Source organism: Grampus griseus (assembly GCF_964374135.1).
Source record: "Grampus griseus genome assembly, chromosome: 12".
NCBI classification, from domain to species: Eukaryota; Metazoa; Chordata; class Mammalia; order Artiodactyla; family Delphinidae; genus Grampus; species Grampus griseus.
In genome coordinates this window covers 12,029,804-12,046,565 of record NC_139006.1, presented here as the reverse complement: position 1 = coordinate 12,046,565, position 16,762 = coordinate 12,029,804, and the positions used below count along the sequence as shown (strand labels likewise).

Genomic DNA, 16,762 nt, shown 5'->3' with positions numbered 1-16,762 from the left:
AGATATGAAAGATGTGTAAGAGTTAACCAGGTCAAGGTGGGGATAAAAGTCCCTGAGGAGCGAACAACAGATACAAAGCCCTTAGAAGTTGGTATGCTATTGTATGCCTCTTTCTTTCCAATCTCATAGCCCTCTCACTTGCAGTTCCTTCTGGAAAGATCTCTTCTGAGATCTGATCTTCCCATGGCTGGTTTCTCTCCTCATTTAGCTTTTAGTTCACATGACATATCAGACAGTCCATTCTCTGACCATCCTTCTAAAAATAATTCTCCCATCCCCGTCCCTCGCCTTGTTTTATTACCTTACCTTGTTTTAGCTTCTTCATAACGCCTCCCACGGATTCAAACGTTCATATTCTTTTGTTGAACGCCTCCTCCTTCCCACCCCCTCACTTGAATGCAAACCCCAAGAGGGAAGAGATTATTTTTGTTGCTGCAGATTCAAATACTGAATTCTCAGCATCTGACATAGTAGTTGCTCAATGCATGTTTGAATGAAAAAACAGGGCTTGGCGCACAGTCTGCGCTTGGCAAAAGCCACAAGCGTAAAGTTGAGAAGCTGGGGGCGGGGGCAGGGCACAGACCTCGGCCTGGGTTGCCGCAAGCCACAGCGCCAGGGACAGCCGGAAGGGAGCACTGGGGGCGGGGCGGGGCCGGGCAGGCCACCCGGAACCCGAGCGCGGCAGCGGCGGCGGTTTCCGGTGGCGGCGGACATTTCCCGCGGAGGGACCGTCCCGTGGCACCTGGTGGGCCGACGGGGACGCGGCTGGCCGGGAGCGGCGGCGATGGCCGACCACAGTCTGGACGAGTTCCGCCGGCACTGGCAGGAGGAGCTGGCGCAGGCCCAGGCGCTGAGGAAGCGGCGGCGGCCCGAGGCTGCCGAGCGACGGCCGTGGCGGCCTGAGGTGGTCCCTGGGCGCGGCGAGCAGCAGGCCTCGGGGTACCTGGCGCTGGCCCAGGGCCTTTTGGAGGGCGCGGGGCGGCCCCCGGCAGCGCGGGCGACCCGGGCCGAGAGGCAGGAGGCGGCGAGCCGTTCCCGCTCCCCTCCGGCCCGCGAGGCTGCCGGCGGCGGGGAGCAGCTGGTGGATCAGCTCATCCGGGACCTGGTGAGTGGCCGTCGCCTCCCGCCGAGGCACGGGCTGGCCGTCGCCCCGGTACAAATGGCCTAATGAGTTGGAAAGTAACTGTGTGCCACCAGTGTGGGGGTGGGGAAATGAGTAGAGGTACACACCGCTGTGTTTGTGCGTGCATTGAGTATCTCTGGACGGTGTGGTTCCCAGCTGGGGGCGATTTTGTCCCCCGTTTTGGCAGTGTCTGCAGACATTTTTAGATGCCACAATTGGGGCGGGGGTGTGTTCGCTGCAGGCGTCTAGTGGGTAGAGGCCAGGAATGCTCATGAACATTCTACAATGCACGGGACAGCACCCACAAAAAATTATCTGGTCTAAAATGTCAGCAAGTATGAGACCGAGAAATCCTGATCTAGAAGGGTTCCTAAACTTTTAACAAGGTTGCCTTTGTGGAGGAGAACTCACGACGTGGATAGGAAGGAATTTTAACTTTTCTCTATATAGTGTTTGTACAGTTCAAGTTTTTCTAACTGTTCATGTATTACTTCAGTTAAAGCAGAAAAAAAACTTTTGATAAGAACCTCCATGCTAATCATAGTGCACATTTTGTGGGGCATGAATCCCTTCCAGAATCTGGAGTAAGCTAGGAACCCTCTCTCTTTAAAAAAAAAAAAAAAAAAAAAAAGCCCCTTTCACGAAGTTGTCACAATCAAGATCACCTGAAACACATTCATGTTTAAGAGTTGGAAAAAGGCAGCAGGTTTTAGTGACTTAAATTGGGCTCAAAGGCAGCGTCTATGGTTTCTCAATAGGGAGTAATTGTGTAATTGCTAAGCTGTTTCCAGAAGAAATGGCTTATTCAACATAATATGTAGTTATATTCAAATAACATTAGTAGCTATAAGATTTCACAGAGTTTCTGGTTCTGTGCTCTGCCTATCTCTAAGGTTAGATGTCAACTTTGTGTGTGTGTGTGTTATAAGCGTTCTCATTTAATGTGTTAATTCTTATATATGAAAATTCATATTGGCGTCATGGTCATCACTGAAGAAGTCTGACATGTAAAAATTAAATTTGTCAATGCCTTGGGAAGGTGACTTAGCACCTGATAAGTCATTCAGGCTAGTCCAGATCTACATACAAGTTATCCCCATAAAAGTAAACTTGTAGGCTGAGGCAAGACCAGCTTTGGGGGTAAAGAGAAACAGGAATGTGGATTATTAGGACAAAGGCACATTTGGGGCCTCGCAAATCCTCCGCACTGAATGTGGCATTGTATTCAGGAGTCACAACAATCCTGGGAGGTAGGTATTGTCAGTCTCATTTTACAAACGAGGAAATGCAGGTTTTCTGTAATTTGCCCAGGGTTACCCAGCTGCAAGTTCTTGGGATTGAATTTGGATTCAGATCTGTTGGACTTTAAATTTCACCAGGTAGGAGTTCCCTAAACTTGACTTGCTGTAACAGTCACATTAAGCCTTATTAAAATATAGGTTCTGGCCCTTCCCAGCCCTGCTGCATCAGTTTCCAGAGGAGGGGCCCAGAAACCTGGTGATTGGGATGATCAGGTGAGTTTGAGACATTGTTCTCAGCTGTACAGCTTATTTTGGTTTGAAGTCTGGATTCCCTAGTCTTTCTAGTCCTAACATTCCTGAGGCACAGGCATTGATACCAAAAATAGTGGAGCCCTAACTGAAGTATCCTAAAAATGGAAGCGGCCTGCCTGCTGGAGGATCCAAGGGACTTCAGAATCTGTTTCATTTATAGTTAGAAAAAGCCTGCCCTGGAGTATATGCCCTTGATCCCTTCTGCTCCCTTTGGAATCACCACATTAGGCTCTGCTAGGCTCTAGGCTACCATGAGGAGCATCCACACTTTGGGGCACCGCTAGTGGTTTTGTTTTTTTGTTTTTTTGTACTTAGCAATCATCAGTAACACTGCTATAAATAAAAAATAAAGTAATCATAATTCATTGCGTGCTTACTTGTTTGTCTCCTGGGTATTGTCTTGTCAGGGTTTAGAGACGTTGTCTTCTTCAGTTCTCCCAATGGCCCTCACCAGTGGACAGCATTAGCCCCATATGACAGATGAGGTTTAGGAAAGTAATTGTTTTAAGGGACCCACCCAGTATCTTCAGTCTGAGAAATGATGGCAGCCTTTATAGAAAAGGTATTTCAGGGGTTGTAAGTCCCAAAGCCCACAGAGGGCAGGGAGGAAGTGCAAATGAGTGAAGTAGGCTACATGTTACTCATTTGATCCTTTTTTCCCTAGTTCATCAGGTGTTGTGTCTTCAGATTCCAGCCATACTTTTGTAATAATTTGTTTCATAACGGCTACCGTTCTTTTTGTCACATTAAGTAGTAAACATAACAGTGTAGAGATTGTCTTCACAATACCCCTAAAGAAAAATACTCAACCATTTTTTCTTGAAGCACAGCCCTCCTCTTGGTCTTGTTTCCCCACTTTTTAAAAACTAAAACAAAAAGGCAACCTCTCTATTGAAGTGTACCAACCATAAATGTACATCTTGATGTATTTCCAAGAGTGTACACATCAATGTAAACAGCACCCAGGTTACAGAACAGCATTACCAGCTTTTCAGAACCCGTATGTGTGCCATTCCGCCCAAGGGTAACCACTCACCTGACTTCTAACGTCTTATTTTAATTTTATCTGATTTTGAACTATATAAGTAGAATCGTACAACACATACTTTTGGGTTCTTGTGCACAGCATTATGTATGAGATTTATCCCTATGAATATGCCACATCTTACTAATTCTGTTGATGGGCATTATTATTTATTTATTTATTTTTGCTGTACGAGGGCCTCTCACTGTTGTGGCCTCTCCCGTTGTGGAGCACAGGCTCCGGACGCACAAGCTCAGCGGCCATGGCTCACAGGCCCAGCCGCTCCACGGCATGTGGGATCTTCCCGGACTGGGGCACAAACCCGCGTCCCCTGCATCCGCAGGCAGACTCTCAACCACTGCGCCACCAGGGAAGCCCTGATGGGCATTACTGATAACTAGTTTGTTAATAGCCAGTTTGGGGCTGTCAGGAATAGTGCTGCTGTGAACATTTTGTACATCTTTTGGAACATATGTACACACTCTTCTTGGGTATTTGCTTAGGAGTGGAATTGCTGGGTTACAAGATATGTGTATGTTCAGCCTTAGTAGATAATGACCATTTTCCAAAGTGGTTGTACTTTTTTTTTCACTTTTCATAGTAACTGGAGTATGTGGAATATAGTATTTCACTTTCTTCTTTGCCATAAATATACCACCACCCAACTGAGACGACATATGGCAACTGAACGTGACCCTAGCATGGATGAGATGATAGTGACGAATTGGAAAATGTTAAGCTGTGGCTGGGCTAAAAGCGAGAGCCTCTGCCCAGGTCAGCTGCTTGTTGCCGTGTAGGAATGTGGTCCTGGTGTTGCAGAGTCTTTAGGGATTTTTCCCCCCAAATTGCGATTATGTATTTTTATGTGGGCTCTATCAGTTTTTGCTACCAAAAAACCCCCAAAACTTTGGTTTAAGACAACCAAGATTTATTTAGCTCACCATCTTGCAGAGTGACAGTTGAGCTGGGCGTGAGTGGGCTCGTGTACCTGTCTGAGGTTAACTCCTGTCAGCGAGGCAGCTCCACTTCCGTGTGTGTGTGTGTGTGTGTGTGTGTGTGTCTCGATTATGTGTCTCATCTTCCAGCACGTTAGCCCTGGGTGGACCTTACCAGAGTTATGAGAGCAGCAAAAAGGCAAGTCCCAACGTCCAAGTGCTTTTGAAGTCTCTGCCTAGGTCATGTTTGTTATTGTCTCATTGACCAATGCAATTCATATGGCCTCACCCAGAGTCAGATACCCAAATGCTTGAACACAGAGAAGCGTGAACAAATTAGGGGACTAGTTAATATAACTATCTACCACAAAAACTCTTCCCACTTTTAGTTTTTGTTAACATGTGTACACGATAGAAAACGATGCCTTTCCTTTGACTAGATTTGCCTTGGGCCATGAGTTTGTGATCTTTGCTTTTTGTCTTCCCAAGAATCCTTTGATCTGTGGGTGACTCCTGAAAAGGAAAATTTAGTTCATTTGGGACTCCCCAGAAACTCTGACAGGCTCATCCAGTTGACATGAAAGGGAAATAAAAAGCCGGTACCACCTCCTGACAGCCCCTCTCCCCTTTTTTCCCCACCTTTGGAGCGCTCTGTTATACCAGCACATCCTGTTGTACTTTTGGTGCAGTCTCTTTCACTACAGTTTTCAGTATCATCACTAGAGCAAGAACAACTAGTACGTTAGCAGTCAGGCGTGAAATTGCCTCTTGATGGGCACATGAACAGCATCACCTTACAGTGTCACATGGCTGGGTACAGGCAAGACCTTTGATGGACAAGCCCAGCTGAAACGAAAACTTAGAAACGACTCCCATTGAGCCTCATCTTCTCTTGTGAAGCTTTTAGTAATAGTGCTTAGAAACCATCTGTTTCAGGTGGTGAGTTAGGGACACCTAAATTGTCTTCTTGGTATATGGTTGAGTTAGTGAAAGAAATGATACAGCCCTGCATAGAATTTTAGAGGCAGTAGGCACTTTGTCTTTTTTGTCTTTTTTCCCTTTCTCAGTAAGTTCGGACTTCTCACAGATAGTGGAGTATAACTGCAAGTATGCTGCTGCTCTCTTCACTGTGGTGGTTATGAAATCCAGTTGCTCGGTCCCGTCTCTACTTAGATGATGTGTCAGGACTCTGGGCTGCAAGCAGTCAGCACCCAACTCATACTGGCTTAAAAAAAACCAAACTGGAATCTGTTGATTCATGTAACTGAAAATTCCAGGTGTGGTCCTTGTTCTGGGTGGTTTTATGATGTAACTAGCAGTCTCTCCATCTCTCTTTTATTTGTCCTCCCCCCACCCCAGTTTTCCTGAGATATAATTGACATAGAGCACTAACAGGTACAGCACGGTAACTTGACATATGTATATGTTACAAGATGATTACCACAGTAAGTTTAGTTAACATCAGTTACCTCAATAGTTACAAAATTGTTTTTCTCTGTAGAAATCTCTCCATCTCTCAGTCCTGCTTTCCTTTTGTTGGCTTTATTCACAGCCTTGGCTTTATTCATAGAATTGGCTTTATCCCAATTTGGGATAAAATGGCTGCCAGCAACTCCAGTCTTATATTCTGTCAGCTTATCAACCTGGGGGAAAGAGAGCATCTGTTTTATGCAGCAGAAGTTATGAACTTAAATTCCCATTGATCCAGACTGGGTCATGGAGCCATCCTCAAACCAGTCACTGACGCAAACTGGCCAGACTCATATCCACTGCCCACTCCTGAAGGTAAGAGTGCGGTCAGCCCCACCTAAGCCATGTTGACCGAGAGTGGGGTGGTTTCCTAAAAGAAAAGAGGGGATGGATGTTGAGCAGAAACGACAGATGACCACTTTAAGTGGGTAACTGTTTGAAGCGGCACTAACTGTAGCAATGTAGGTGTTTTCTGTTCATCCAACACATTTATGGATCAGCTGGGCGCCGGGGAATCAGTAGAAAGCAGAATGGACACAGTCCCTGACCTCAGAAGCCTAGTGTTGCTTCTTTTAAATGAAAGTGTAACATTAATGGAGCAGGATGGCTTTGGTTACAAGTCCAGGCTCAGAATCGGGTGGACCTGAGTTCAGGTGCGGTCTCTGCTGCTGACTTGTTGTCTGACCTTGGGCAGGTCACTTACCCTGCCTTACTTATCAGATGAGGACCAGGCTAGTATGATCTTGTGTAGAGGCTGGGACATTCTTAGTGCACCAAGCTGGCTTACAATAAGTAGACAGTAAATTAAAGCTGGTGCTATTATTATCATTAGTATTGCAGAAAAGTTCATTATACTATCTCACTTCCTCTTTGCTAAAGCTTATCCCTGGTGAGCCTCTTGCTTCAGGCCGCCCCCTGGAATCCCTGGAGGGCGACGTCTCTTGTCTTCCTCTTGTAACCCCGCCTATGGTACTCAGTGCAGTGGGGGCCCCGTCGGCACGTGTGGAATTGAAATAGCATGGGCAGAGCTGCTGCTTCCAGCAACAGCCTCATAAGGAGGCTCTGTGATGGTTAGAACCCCTGCGAACATTCGGAGCGTTACGATTTGGGTTTTCAGGCCTGATGAAAGTTTTAATACTGTTGGCCAGTATTTATTGCTCACTTTGTCAATATTTAATTTGTCAGAGCCTACATCTATGTTGTCAGCAGGTCAATTTGATGACTTGACGTTCCTCTTTTTTTAAAGTTAGAAACAAGTAGGGGAACTGACTAACACAAAATGAGAAGGCAACCGAGTCAAATGTGAGCTCATGCACTGGCTTACCTGGAGTGACTTTCCTTCCTCTTTCTGTCCTTTGCCTTCCTTCCTTTTAAGGCTTAACTTGATTCTTGTTCCTATGTTAACTCTCCCCTGATCCCTCCAGCCCAAGGTTCTCTGCCTTTTCCTTTACTCCAACTAAAACGTTTTCTTGTCAGTGCCATGTATTTTTTTCCTGTTACGAGTGAGCACATGTCTACTTGGACATGTTTTGTAATGGTCTCTGTGTACACTGGAACAACTTGTAAGTTAGGACGTCTGTTTGTTGAAAGGTTCTGCTGCTTGAAGCAGCCTGGGCTCCATTCATTCACTCCTCAAGTACTCGTTAGGTGGCTTCTTGGTACCAGGTACTCTTCTAGGCACTGAGGCTACAGCAGTGAACAAGTCAGAAAAAATTCATGCTCTTATAAAGCCCACATTCTGGGCAAGAGGGAGATGGACAATGAACAAATAATTGTTAGGTAATAGATGCCCTGGAGAAGAAGAAAGCAGGTGGAAGGGACAGAGTGTGTATGTGTTGGGGATAGTGCTAGCCAAGAGGCCTTCCTAGGAAGGTCATGCTTATGGAAGAGGTGAGGGAGCAAGTGTGCAGAGATGGGGGGGGGCATTCTAGGCAGAGAATGGCAAGTGCAAAGGTTCTGTGGTGGCCAGGGCCAGCTGGCCTCGTGGGCCCGTGTGACCTGTGTGGTCACATAGGGCCCCAGGCTTAGAAGCACCCTGTGCTCGGTTTAATGCTCTGTTGTTGCCATCTTGACATTCTTAATATTGAACAAGGGGCCCCGCATTTCCATTTTCCACTGGGCTCTACAAATTATATAGCCAATTTTGATGGTACGAATGTGTTTGGAGTATTTGGGACCCTTGATGTGAAACTCTTTCCACAAACAAACTATACCCACACAGGCCCCTCTGGGACCGGAAGCTTTTGATAAGGGAGCTCCCCCTCCCCCTCCTCTGCTGACTTCTTTCTGGAGAGAAAAACTGTATCCGACTAAAAGGGGGCTTTGAAAGCAGAGGTCGTGCGTCCTCTGCCTCCCTAGCTTTCTCCACTGCCCAGCCTCCTGGGGTTGCCCCAGCCCTCACTGCCCAATCGTTTAGATTGCTCTCTGTGTCCACCCCTTGCCAGAGTGCCCAGGGGAATCATACCAGTAGGTGGTGAATGATAATGGCTCTTGAAGTTGGGAAGCCCATTAAAAAAAATCAAATCCCATGGACGTTTAATGTGCATCTACTGTATGCAGTGCAATGTACCTGTTAGATGTTGTAGTGTTAAAGTTCAGCTATATCATCCACGTATGCTGTCAACAAAAATTTATTGAATACCTTTTGCTCTTTCTCATAGCGAGGCAAGGGATTAGGTTAAATGTTAAAAGATAAGTTGGCTTTTTGTGGACTGCTTGGGAGCTTAACCACTCTTTACAGTATTGTTGCTTCGGAGAAGTGATTTCCAGGTTCTAAATAGCTGGCTTCCTGATGAACTTGGGAATACCTTGAGGGGCTATCTCTACTGCCTTTTGTAGACTCCAGTTTTTATTCCATTTTATGTGACAGTGATTTAGCTCTATAAAAGATTTTAGCTCTTTGGGTGTTGATATCATTTCTTATACATTTGCTAACAGTACCTCCCTCCCCCCAGCACCTGGCATGGACCTGAATTCAGATAGTGTTTTGAACATAAAACACCTTATCTTACAAATGTATTGTTTTTCTTTGTGAAACATGGTTATTGTAAAAATATTGAGGAAATTCAGAAGAATAGAAAGACAAAAACAAAAATCTCTTGTAATGTTATTGCTCAGTGGCTACAGCTGTTAACATTTTGGTGGACTTTTGTCATTTTTTTTCTTTTGTATAAATAAGAACGTGTTTTGAGACACATTTGGGAATGTAAATGAATGGCTGTTTATCTTGACAGTGTTTCAGACCTTTTTTTCCCCTAATCAACTAATTTTATTTTTCTTAAAGAAAATGCGGGTGAAACTGGAACTCATCTGTTCCTTCTGATTGAGATTGTGTGCGTCTACTCCTTAGCAGTATGTAGAAAGTTGAGATAAATTCATGTAGAAAACAGTCTCCTTTCAGTGACAGATTTAGCAGAAATGCTATGTATCTATTGTTTGAACTCAGGTGCTTAGTTTCTTAAAACACCATCTAGAGAGATCTTTCCTGTTGTTTGCCCTGGAGATTACACTGGGAACAAACTTTAAGTCAATTTCTTCACTTTTTACTGATTTGGCTCTTAGTAATTATCCCTCCTTCTACTAAACAAGAGAAGACAGATTAAATTTCTAACAGTAAGGCACAAAACCAGTCCATTTACAGACTTAGTCTTACATTAGCACATAAGAGTACAAATCAGCCTCCCTGGGGATGGATCTATTTGCAATTTCTCTTAGCGTTTTTTGGAGTAAGTCCAGTAGACTTTGGGAAAATCTAGTATTCACTGACTTTGAATTAACAAAGTAACATGACCCCTTTGTGGTGGCTTTTTTTTTTTCTTTTGGCTTGATTGGGAAAGGATTGATTCTTAAGTCTTTTGGTAAGTTAGGGTTGTGGTTCTCAACTTTTGGTTTGTATGAGGATTCCTGAGGAAGAGTTGCTTGAGCCCCATCCCTGGGAATTTGGGACATTAGGTCTGAGTGAGACCCTGGGCTTTTGGTTTAACACACACACACACACACACACACACACACACACACACACACACACACACACACACACACACACACACACACACACACACACACACGGGCTTTTGGTTTAAAACACACACACACACAACTCCACAGATGATTTTGATGTATAATACAGGACAAGAGTCACCAATATTGGAGAGAGAATCAATATCTCAACCATTAAAAAAAAAAATTAAAACCCAAGTTGTATGTTGTCCAAAGGGTGTCCTTCTTTAAATTTGAAGGAATGTTAATACTTTAAATTTACTGGTCTTCTGTATGGTCTTCTGTAGCATAAATTTGTCCATTCTAAATTATTCTCTAAACATTGTAGTCATACTGACTTTTTTATAGTACGACCACGTTTCCTATATTTCAAGTGTCTCTTTTCTTGGAATATCTTAGTTTCTGAACTGCCAACTTGTCCATTTCCATATTTAAGTTACTATAGATATAGTTGGTTAATGTGGCCCATAACTTTTAGGGTGGCTGTATGCTTCAAAATAGCCTAGATGGAAGTCTGATAGCACCTTTTATTATTTTTAATTTTTTTTCTATTTAGAGACTGCAGCTAAATTCTTTTTTTTAACATCTTTATTGGAGTATAATTGCTAAAAATAGGGGACGCTTCACGAATTTGCGTGTCATCCTTGTGCAGGGGCCATGCTAATCTTCTCTGTATCGTTCCAATTTTAGTATATGTGCTGCTGAAGCGAGCACTGATAGCACCTTTTAGATGGCAGGGTACTTCTCTGCACACTAGTAGCAAGTAGTAGTTTTTTGTTTTTTTTTTTTTTTTTACTTTGTGAACCAGGGTAGTACCAAATGAGAGTGCTTAGGACCTTCTTGCTGCTACTATTAAGGTATATGTGGTTACTGGGCTGCAGCCTCTGTCCAGGATGTGGCTCCACATCCTTGTCAAATTATGCTGTACCTGTAAAAGAATTGGATTTTTAACCACAGGATCAAGCATGCTCGTAACTCTCAATCTTTTGTAAGGTGTTCCCCAAGTGATATGTTACTAATAATAAGAGAGAGAAGTTTATGAGTGATTTACTTATCCCTGAAGCTGCTCTAGTTTTTTGTTTTTCGGTATAATAACATCACTCTAACTTACCTGCATTCCACTGTTGCCTCCTTAGTAGAAAGGGAAGTAGGTTACCTAATGTCTCTGGAGTTGTGCATAAGAGCCCTTGTGAATGTGCTGAACACAGGACTATTTGGGAATAAAGATTAGAATTTCCGTGAAACAGACTCTGAGATAGAGATTTGCATGCAGGTGGTTTCATGGGTTGGCCTTTCTCAGGGGTCCCACATAGAGGTCTTTATATTCAGCTGTTGAGTAGTCATTGGATGCACACTGCCCTTGAGGAGGGAGTGTAACCTGGAATGAGGCAGCTTTTTGGCCAAGGGCAGTGCCTGGGAAGGGACACAGCTATGAGCCAGTGGCAGGCAGCATTCTGGGCATCTGGGGGGAAGGTGTCATGGATCCAGAGGGGGAATCTGAGTGACCCACCACAGCCTCCACTACAAGAGCCAATGATAGAATGTCTTGCCAGAAGGATGCTAAGGGTGCAACATGAAACTTCAGCATTTGGTCTCCTGACCTTGTGGGTCTACATATTTCTTAAGATGTGGAGATGTGGACCTTCCTTTAGTATGTTGGTTTCTTTTTTTTTTCCTGCCATTCCCAGCCAGTGGTAGCAACAGGGAAGGTCATTTACATAAGAATCTGGGACTTGATCTGTTTGGGATTGACCATCATTTTGCAGTTTAGATGCAATTCTAAGAGCACAGTGATTTTTTTTTTTCCCACTCTTCACACCTTTTATTTTATTATTATTTTAAACATTTATTGGAGTATAATTGCTTTACATTGTTGTGTTAGTTGCTGCTGTATAACAAAGTGAATCAGCTATATGTATACATATATCCCCGTATCCCCTCCCTTTTGTGTCTCCCTCCCACCCTCCCTATCCCACCCCTCTAGGTGGTCACAGAGCACTGAGCTGATCTCCCTGTGCTATGCGGCTGCTTCCCACTAGCTATCTGTTTTACATTTGGTAGTGTATATATGTCCATGCCACTCTCTCACTTCGTCCCAGCTTACCCTTCCCCCTCCCCGTGTCCTTAAGTCCACTCTCTACGTCTGCTTCTTTATTCCTATCCTGCCCCTAAGTTCTTCAGAACCTTTTTTTTTTTTTAGATTCCATGTATATGTGTTAGCATACGGTATTTGTTTTTCTCTTTCTCTTACTTCACTCTGTATGACAGATTCTAGGTCCATCCACCTCACTACAAATAACTCAAATTCGTTTCTTTTTATGGCTGAGTGATATTCCATTGTATATATGTGCCACATCTTCTTTATCCATTCATCTGTCAGTGGACGTTTAGGTTGCTTCCATGTCCTGGCTATTGTAAATAGTGCTGCAGTGAACATTGTGGTACATGACTCTTTGAATTATAGTTTTCTCAGGGTATATGCCCAGTAGTGGGATTGCTGGGTCATATGGTAGTTTTTTTTTAGTTTTTGAAGGAACCACCATACTGTTCTGCATAGTGGCGATATCCATTTACATTCCCACCAACAGTGTAGGAGAGTTCCCTTTTCTAAGAGCACAGTGATTTAAAAAAAAAGTTTGGCTTTGTGACGTTGGTGTTTATATAATTATAATTCAATGCTTTGAAGCAGTTGTTGCTCTCCAGAACTTATAAATGATCAAGAACCATAACACCGTGTGTTAGCAGTGAGACCAGCATGGAGTCTCTGACTGTTGGTGTGGGAGCCCTAATACCCCGGACTGGTCATTCACACCCTGCTGGCTACCTCCTTCTCATCCTCTGTGCACTAGAGCAGATCCGTCTGTAGTTATTACTGTGGTATAACCTTTTTAAATTGATGATTCTTTTTTTAAAGCCCTCTTGGAAAAGCCCTTGTTGTGTGGATACTTTCAGTATTCATACTTGTGAATGACAGCTTCTGCTGTACCATCCCCTTTCCACTGTCATCGACTATCATGTGCTTATCTCGTGACAAGGGGAGACAACTTTCTGTGTAAACAACAAGCTGACGTGGGGGCTACGTGGAATGTGGACCTAATCAAAAGTATGTGTTGAAGGAAAAAAAGGGACCTGGAATGCCACTCAAGGAAAGAAAATAGTACTATTAGCAATCAGTTATTGCATGCTGAGCCTGGGTACTTGTGCCAGGCCCTTTCCATGCATTATTTCATTTTATTCTCATAACTGCCCCATGAATAACATATTAGGTGTGTTAATATCTGTTTCATAGATGAGGAAGCTAAGAATCAGATGCATTTAGCCTGGTCTCGTGGCTAGTCAGATGCAGAACTAGGATGATCGGTTGGAATCTGTGCTCTAACCCTCCATGCTCTGCTGCATCCCAGAGGTCATGGGGGCTGGCATGAAGGAGGATGGTGGCAGAGTTTGGAGTATGCTAAGGCAGAGGCGGTATTTTCTAGGATGAGAATAGAGAACTGGCCAACTGAACAGGCAAAAGGGAGAAGGCACCTGCCACCAGAATTGTGACTTTTCTGCGCAAGCAAAACTAAAAACAGAGATGACTTCTCATGCTTCATCGCAGTAGTGTCAAGTACAGACATCAGTTTACAGGGAGTCCCGAAGGGACCAATTGAAGAAAGCAATGCCTCTGGCAGGGGGGAGGAAAAAAAAAAAGCTAATTATGAGTTCAGTTTGCATGAGTGCAGACTTTTCTTTGCCTTTATTCTGCTTGTATGAGGATAGGGAACATTTTTCTCTTGTTTCTTTACTGAGTGGATAAGGTAGACTTCTCCACCTCACCATAGTCAAAAAATCCAAAAGAGAAAGCAGAAGGAGGTCCAGGGCTGTGAAGGATAGTCTTGTACTGTGTGCACCTTTCCTCCATTCCCTCCATAGTTACGGTAAGGAGTCTCAAGTTGGATCTGGGCATAGAGAAAGTGATGCCTCTCTCTCGATGAGTAAAGCTTGATTAGCTGTAGGAGGGGACCTAGCATGACATTAGACAAATGACTTTCCATTATTTTTTTAGGCAAGGACCCCTTTGTCTTCCAATTACACTTGCAGATTTTTTTCTGTTGTTTTCTGTAAAGCCAACACTTCTGTCCTGATTTAACATGCCGTTCCTTCTTTACCCGCCGAGAACTGTCAACTCTTCCTCTTTTTTCCTCTAGAGATCCTTCTTGGCCTTCGTGCTTAGCCTTGCGCTGTTTTTGCAGTTGAATACATTACCTCCTTATGCCCTGGATTATCTTTTAGCCCTGAGACTCCTAGATGAATGGAAACATGATTCCAGAAGAATCTTCACCCTGAATCGTGGTAGGGTTTGAGTCGGTGCTCACACTCCCTTAAAAATGCTGAGATTCTTTTCATGCAGCCTTGCAATATACAACTGTTGTGTTTGAGTGGTGGATTAATAATTTGCTTGCAACCAGTAAGTCACCGACGTCAGCCAAAGCTTATTAAACATGAATTTTATTAAGCGAGTTTTGTTGGGATGCAGAGCTCTGCTTTCCCCAGCTTTACAGGAGCACACACCAAAGTGAGCTTTGGCAGGTGGAGTCGGGAACAGGCAGAGGGATCCATGTGCACACTTGGCCTTTTTTCTGTTTCACCCTCGTATTTCTTTGTGCTACCAGGATCGTCATGACAGCCTTATCTCTCAAATAAAGCCTGTTACCTCATCCCTAATTGCTTATCCAAAGGCAGGCAAGCTCTAATTTCTCCACATTAATAAATGACACCGAAGAAGAACTGCTCTGTTTGCACTGGCTCACTCAGGTTAAGCAGCACAAGCCCCCAGGTGCATTAGGAAACCTTGTGCTTCTCCTGTGGCCACGGGGAGACGGACTCACCTTACTCAAGAGCAGCACTTCATTTGTTTACTTTTTGCTCACATTCACAGCCCTATCCCCCTCTTCCTGATGAAAACACTGCAGTGACCTAGGTCAGCATTTCTTCGCTGTGGGCATTCACCCCCCTCCAAGTTGGGGGCTAGTAGCAGTTGTCCTGGAAGGACCAGTGGCCTCCCTGATTCCAAGGCTCTTTTTTGACTGCCTACCACTCACCTTTCCTTAGAAGCTGAGAGGTTTTCCACAAACCTTTGCACTGATTCCTGTGGCACACGCCAGGTTGTGAGATGGTACCCCTGCTTCTCCTTTCTGAAGCATTACGGGAAATGGTCTTGTGGAGTTTATAAGTGAATGTAAGGAGAGTAAGCTTGTGGGGGTCGGAGAATTGAGAGTAGCTGTCAAGCTCTGAATTAGTTCCATGACTCGGCTCCGCAGAATCGTGAGAACGCTTTGCTTCTCCTGGGAATCAGCATCGTCTCTCTTGTCACCACTTAAGGCTATTGCTGGTCATTTAAAGGGCCTGTAAATATGAACATTTTCATATCTCAGAACCTTAAGCTTGTTCCTTTTCTTTTTTCCTCCTCAGAATGAAATGGATGACGTGCCCTTCTTTGATATCCAACTGCCGTACGAGTTGGCAATCAATATATTTCAGTATCTGGACAGAAAAGAACTAGGAAGGTGTGCGCAGGTAAGCTGTCATTAATGGATGGTCAGGATTTACCTACATGTGTAATTCAAGTATGGCAAGCTCTTCCATAGCAGAAATTTACAGAATGACAAACTTTAAAGAAATAATGAGTTGGATAGCAGCTTTACTTGAAGGAAAGCAACCTTGAACATAAACGATTATGTTCCATATCACCATGTCATGTTTATCTTTTTGTGACCCTCTGTCCCAGAGCTGTGTTCCTCCTGCAGTCTGAGTTATGGCTGACCTGTGGCAGCGTGCTCAAGGCTGACAAGGTTGTACTTGCCTTTACTGAGATCGCCAGACCTGTTAATGTCCTCACCGTTTCTAATGCAAAGATGCAAGGCCTTGGTTCAGTCACGCCAGTCGTTAGGTTGGGAGCTGAGGGTCAGCCTGGGGACAAAACAGTGAAGTCATGTTCCACTGTATGATCCAAATTACCCTTCAAACATCAGAATTCCACTCAGTGAGGCGAGAGGCATGTGAGAGCTGAGATCCACCAAGGGAACTGCAGATCGGCGTCACCCATCTCATGCGTACTCTGGGGCACGTGCCCATGGCGTGGAATGGTGGGAGATACAGTCTAGGCGGGACTTTATTGTATGCATGAATCACAGGGGATCTTGATAAAATGCTAATTCGGATTCAGGAGGTCTGGGGTGTGGCCCAATTATCTGCATTTCTACCAGGTGATGCCAAGTGTGGCTTTGGCCGTGCTTTAAGAGGCAAGCATTTATATCATTAAAGTTAGTCTGTTATTCTCTTCCTTTTGGTGAAGAATGTCTAATTTCTCATAAGTTAAATGTGTATGTGATTGACCATTTGGCTTTTCATGGACAGCTGTGTTCCCAGAAGGCACTGGAGTATCCATTGCCAAAGAAGTAATTTGTTTAGTGGTTACTGTTTCCCATCCCTGAATCCTCTAATGCATTTGATACAAGTTTCTGTACCTTCAGGAGAAAGAGTTTGGTGAAATTGAGGGGTAGGAGAACTATACAATAAAAATCTGAAACACCACCATGAATATGCAGATAAAAATATTAAGGCAGTTTGAGGGTGGTGAAAACTAGACAGACTCTAGAGCTGTCTAACTCCATGG

The 16,762-nt window shown here is 44.2% G+C and overlaps 1 protein-coding gene across 1 annotated transcript in view; it reads left to right on the top strand.

Moving 5' to 3' along the window:
• The first annotated feature begins 741 nt into the window (after nucleotides 1-741).
• The window catches only part of FBXW8 (F-box and WD repeat domain containing 8), a 114,001-nt gene continuing 97,980 nt past the window's right edge, over nucleotides 742-16,762 (top strand). The window contains exons 1-2 of the mRNA XM_082667783.1: nucleotides 742-1,105; nucleotides 15,559-15,663. Coding sequence (XP_082523909.1) covers nucleotides 785-1,105; nucleotides 15,559-15,663 — 426 coding nt within the window. The 5' untranslated portion in view covers nucleotides 742-784. The remainder of the gene's footprint in view (nucleotides 1,106-15,558; nucleotides 15,664-16,762) is intronic.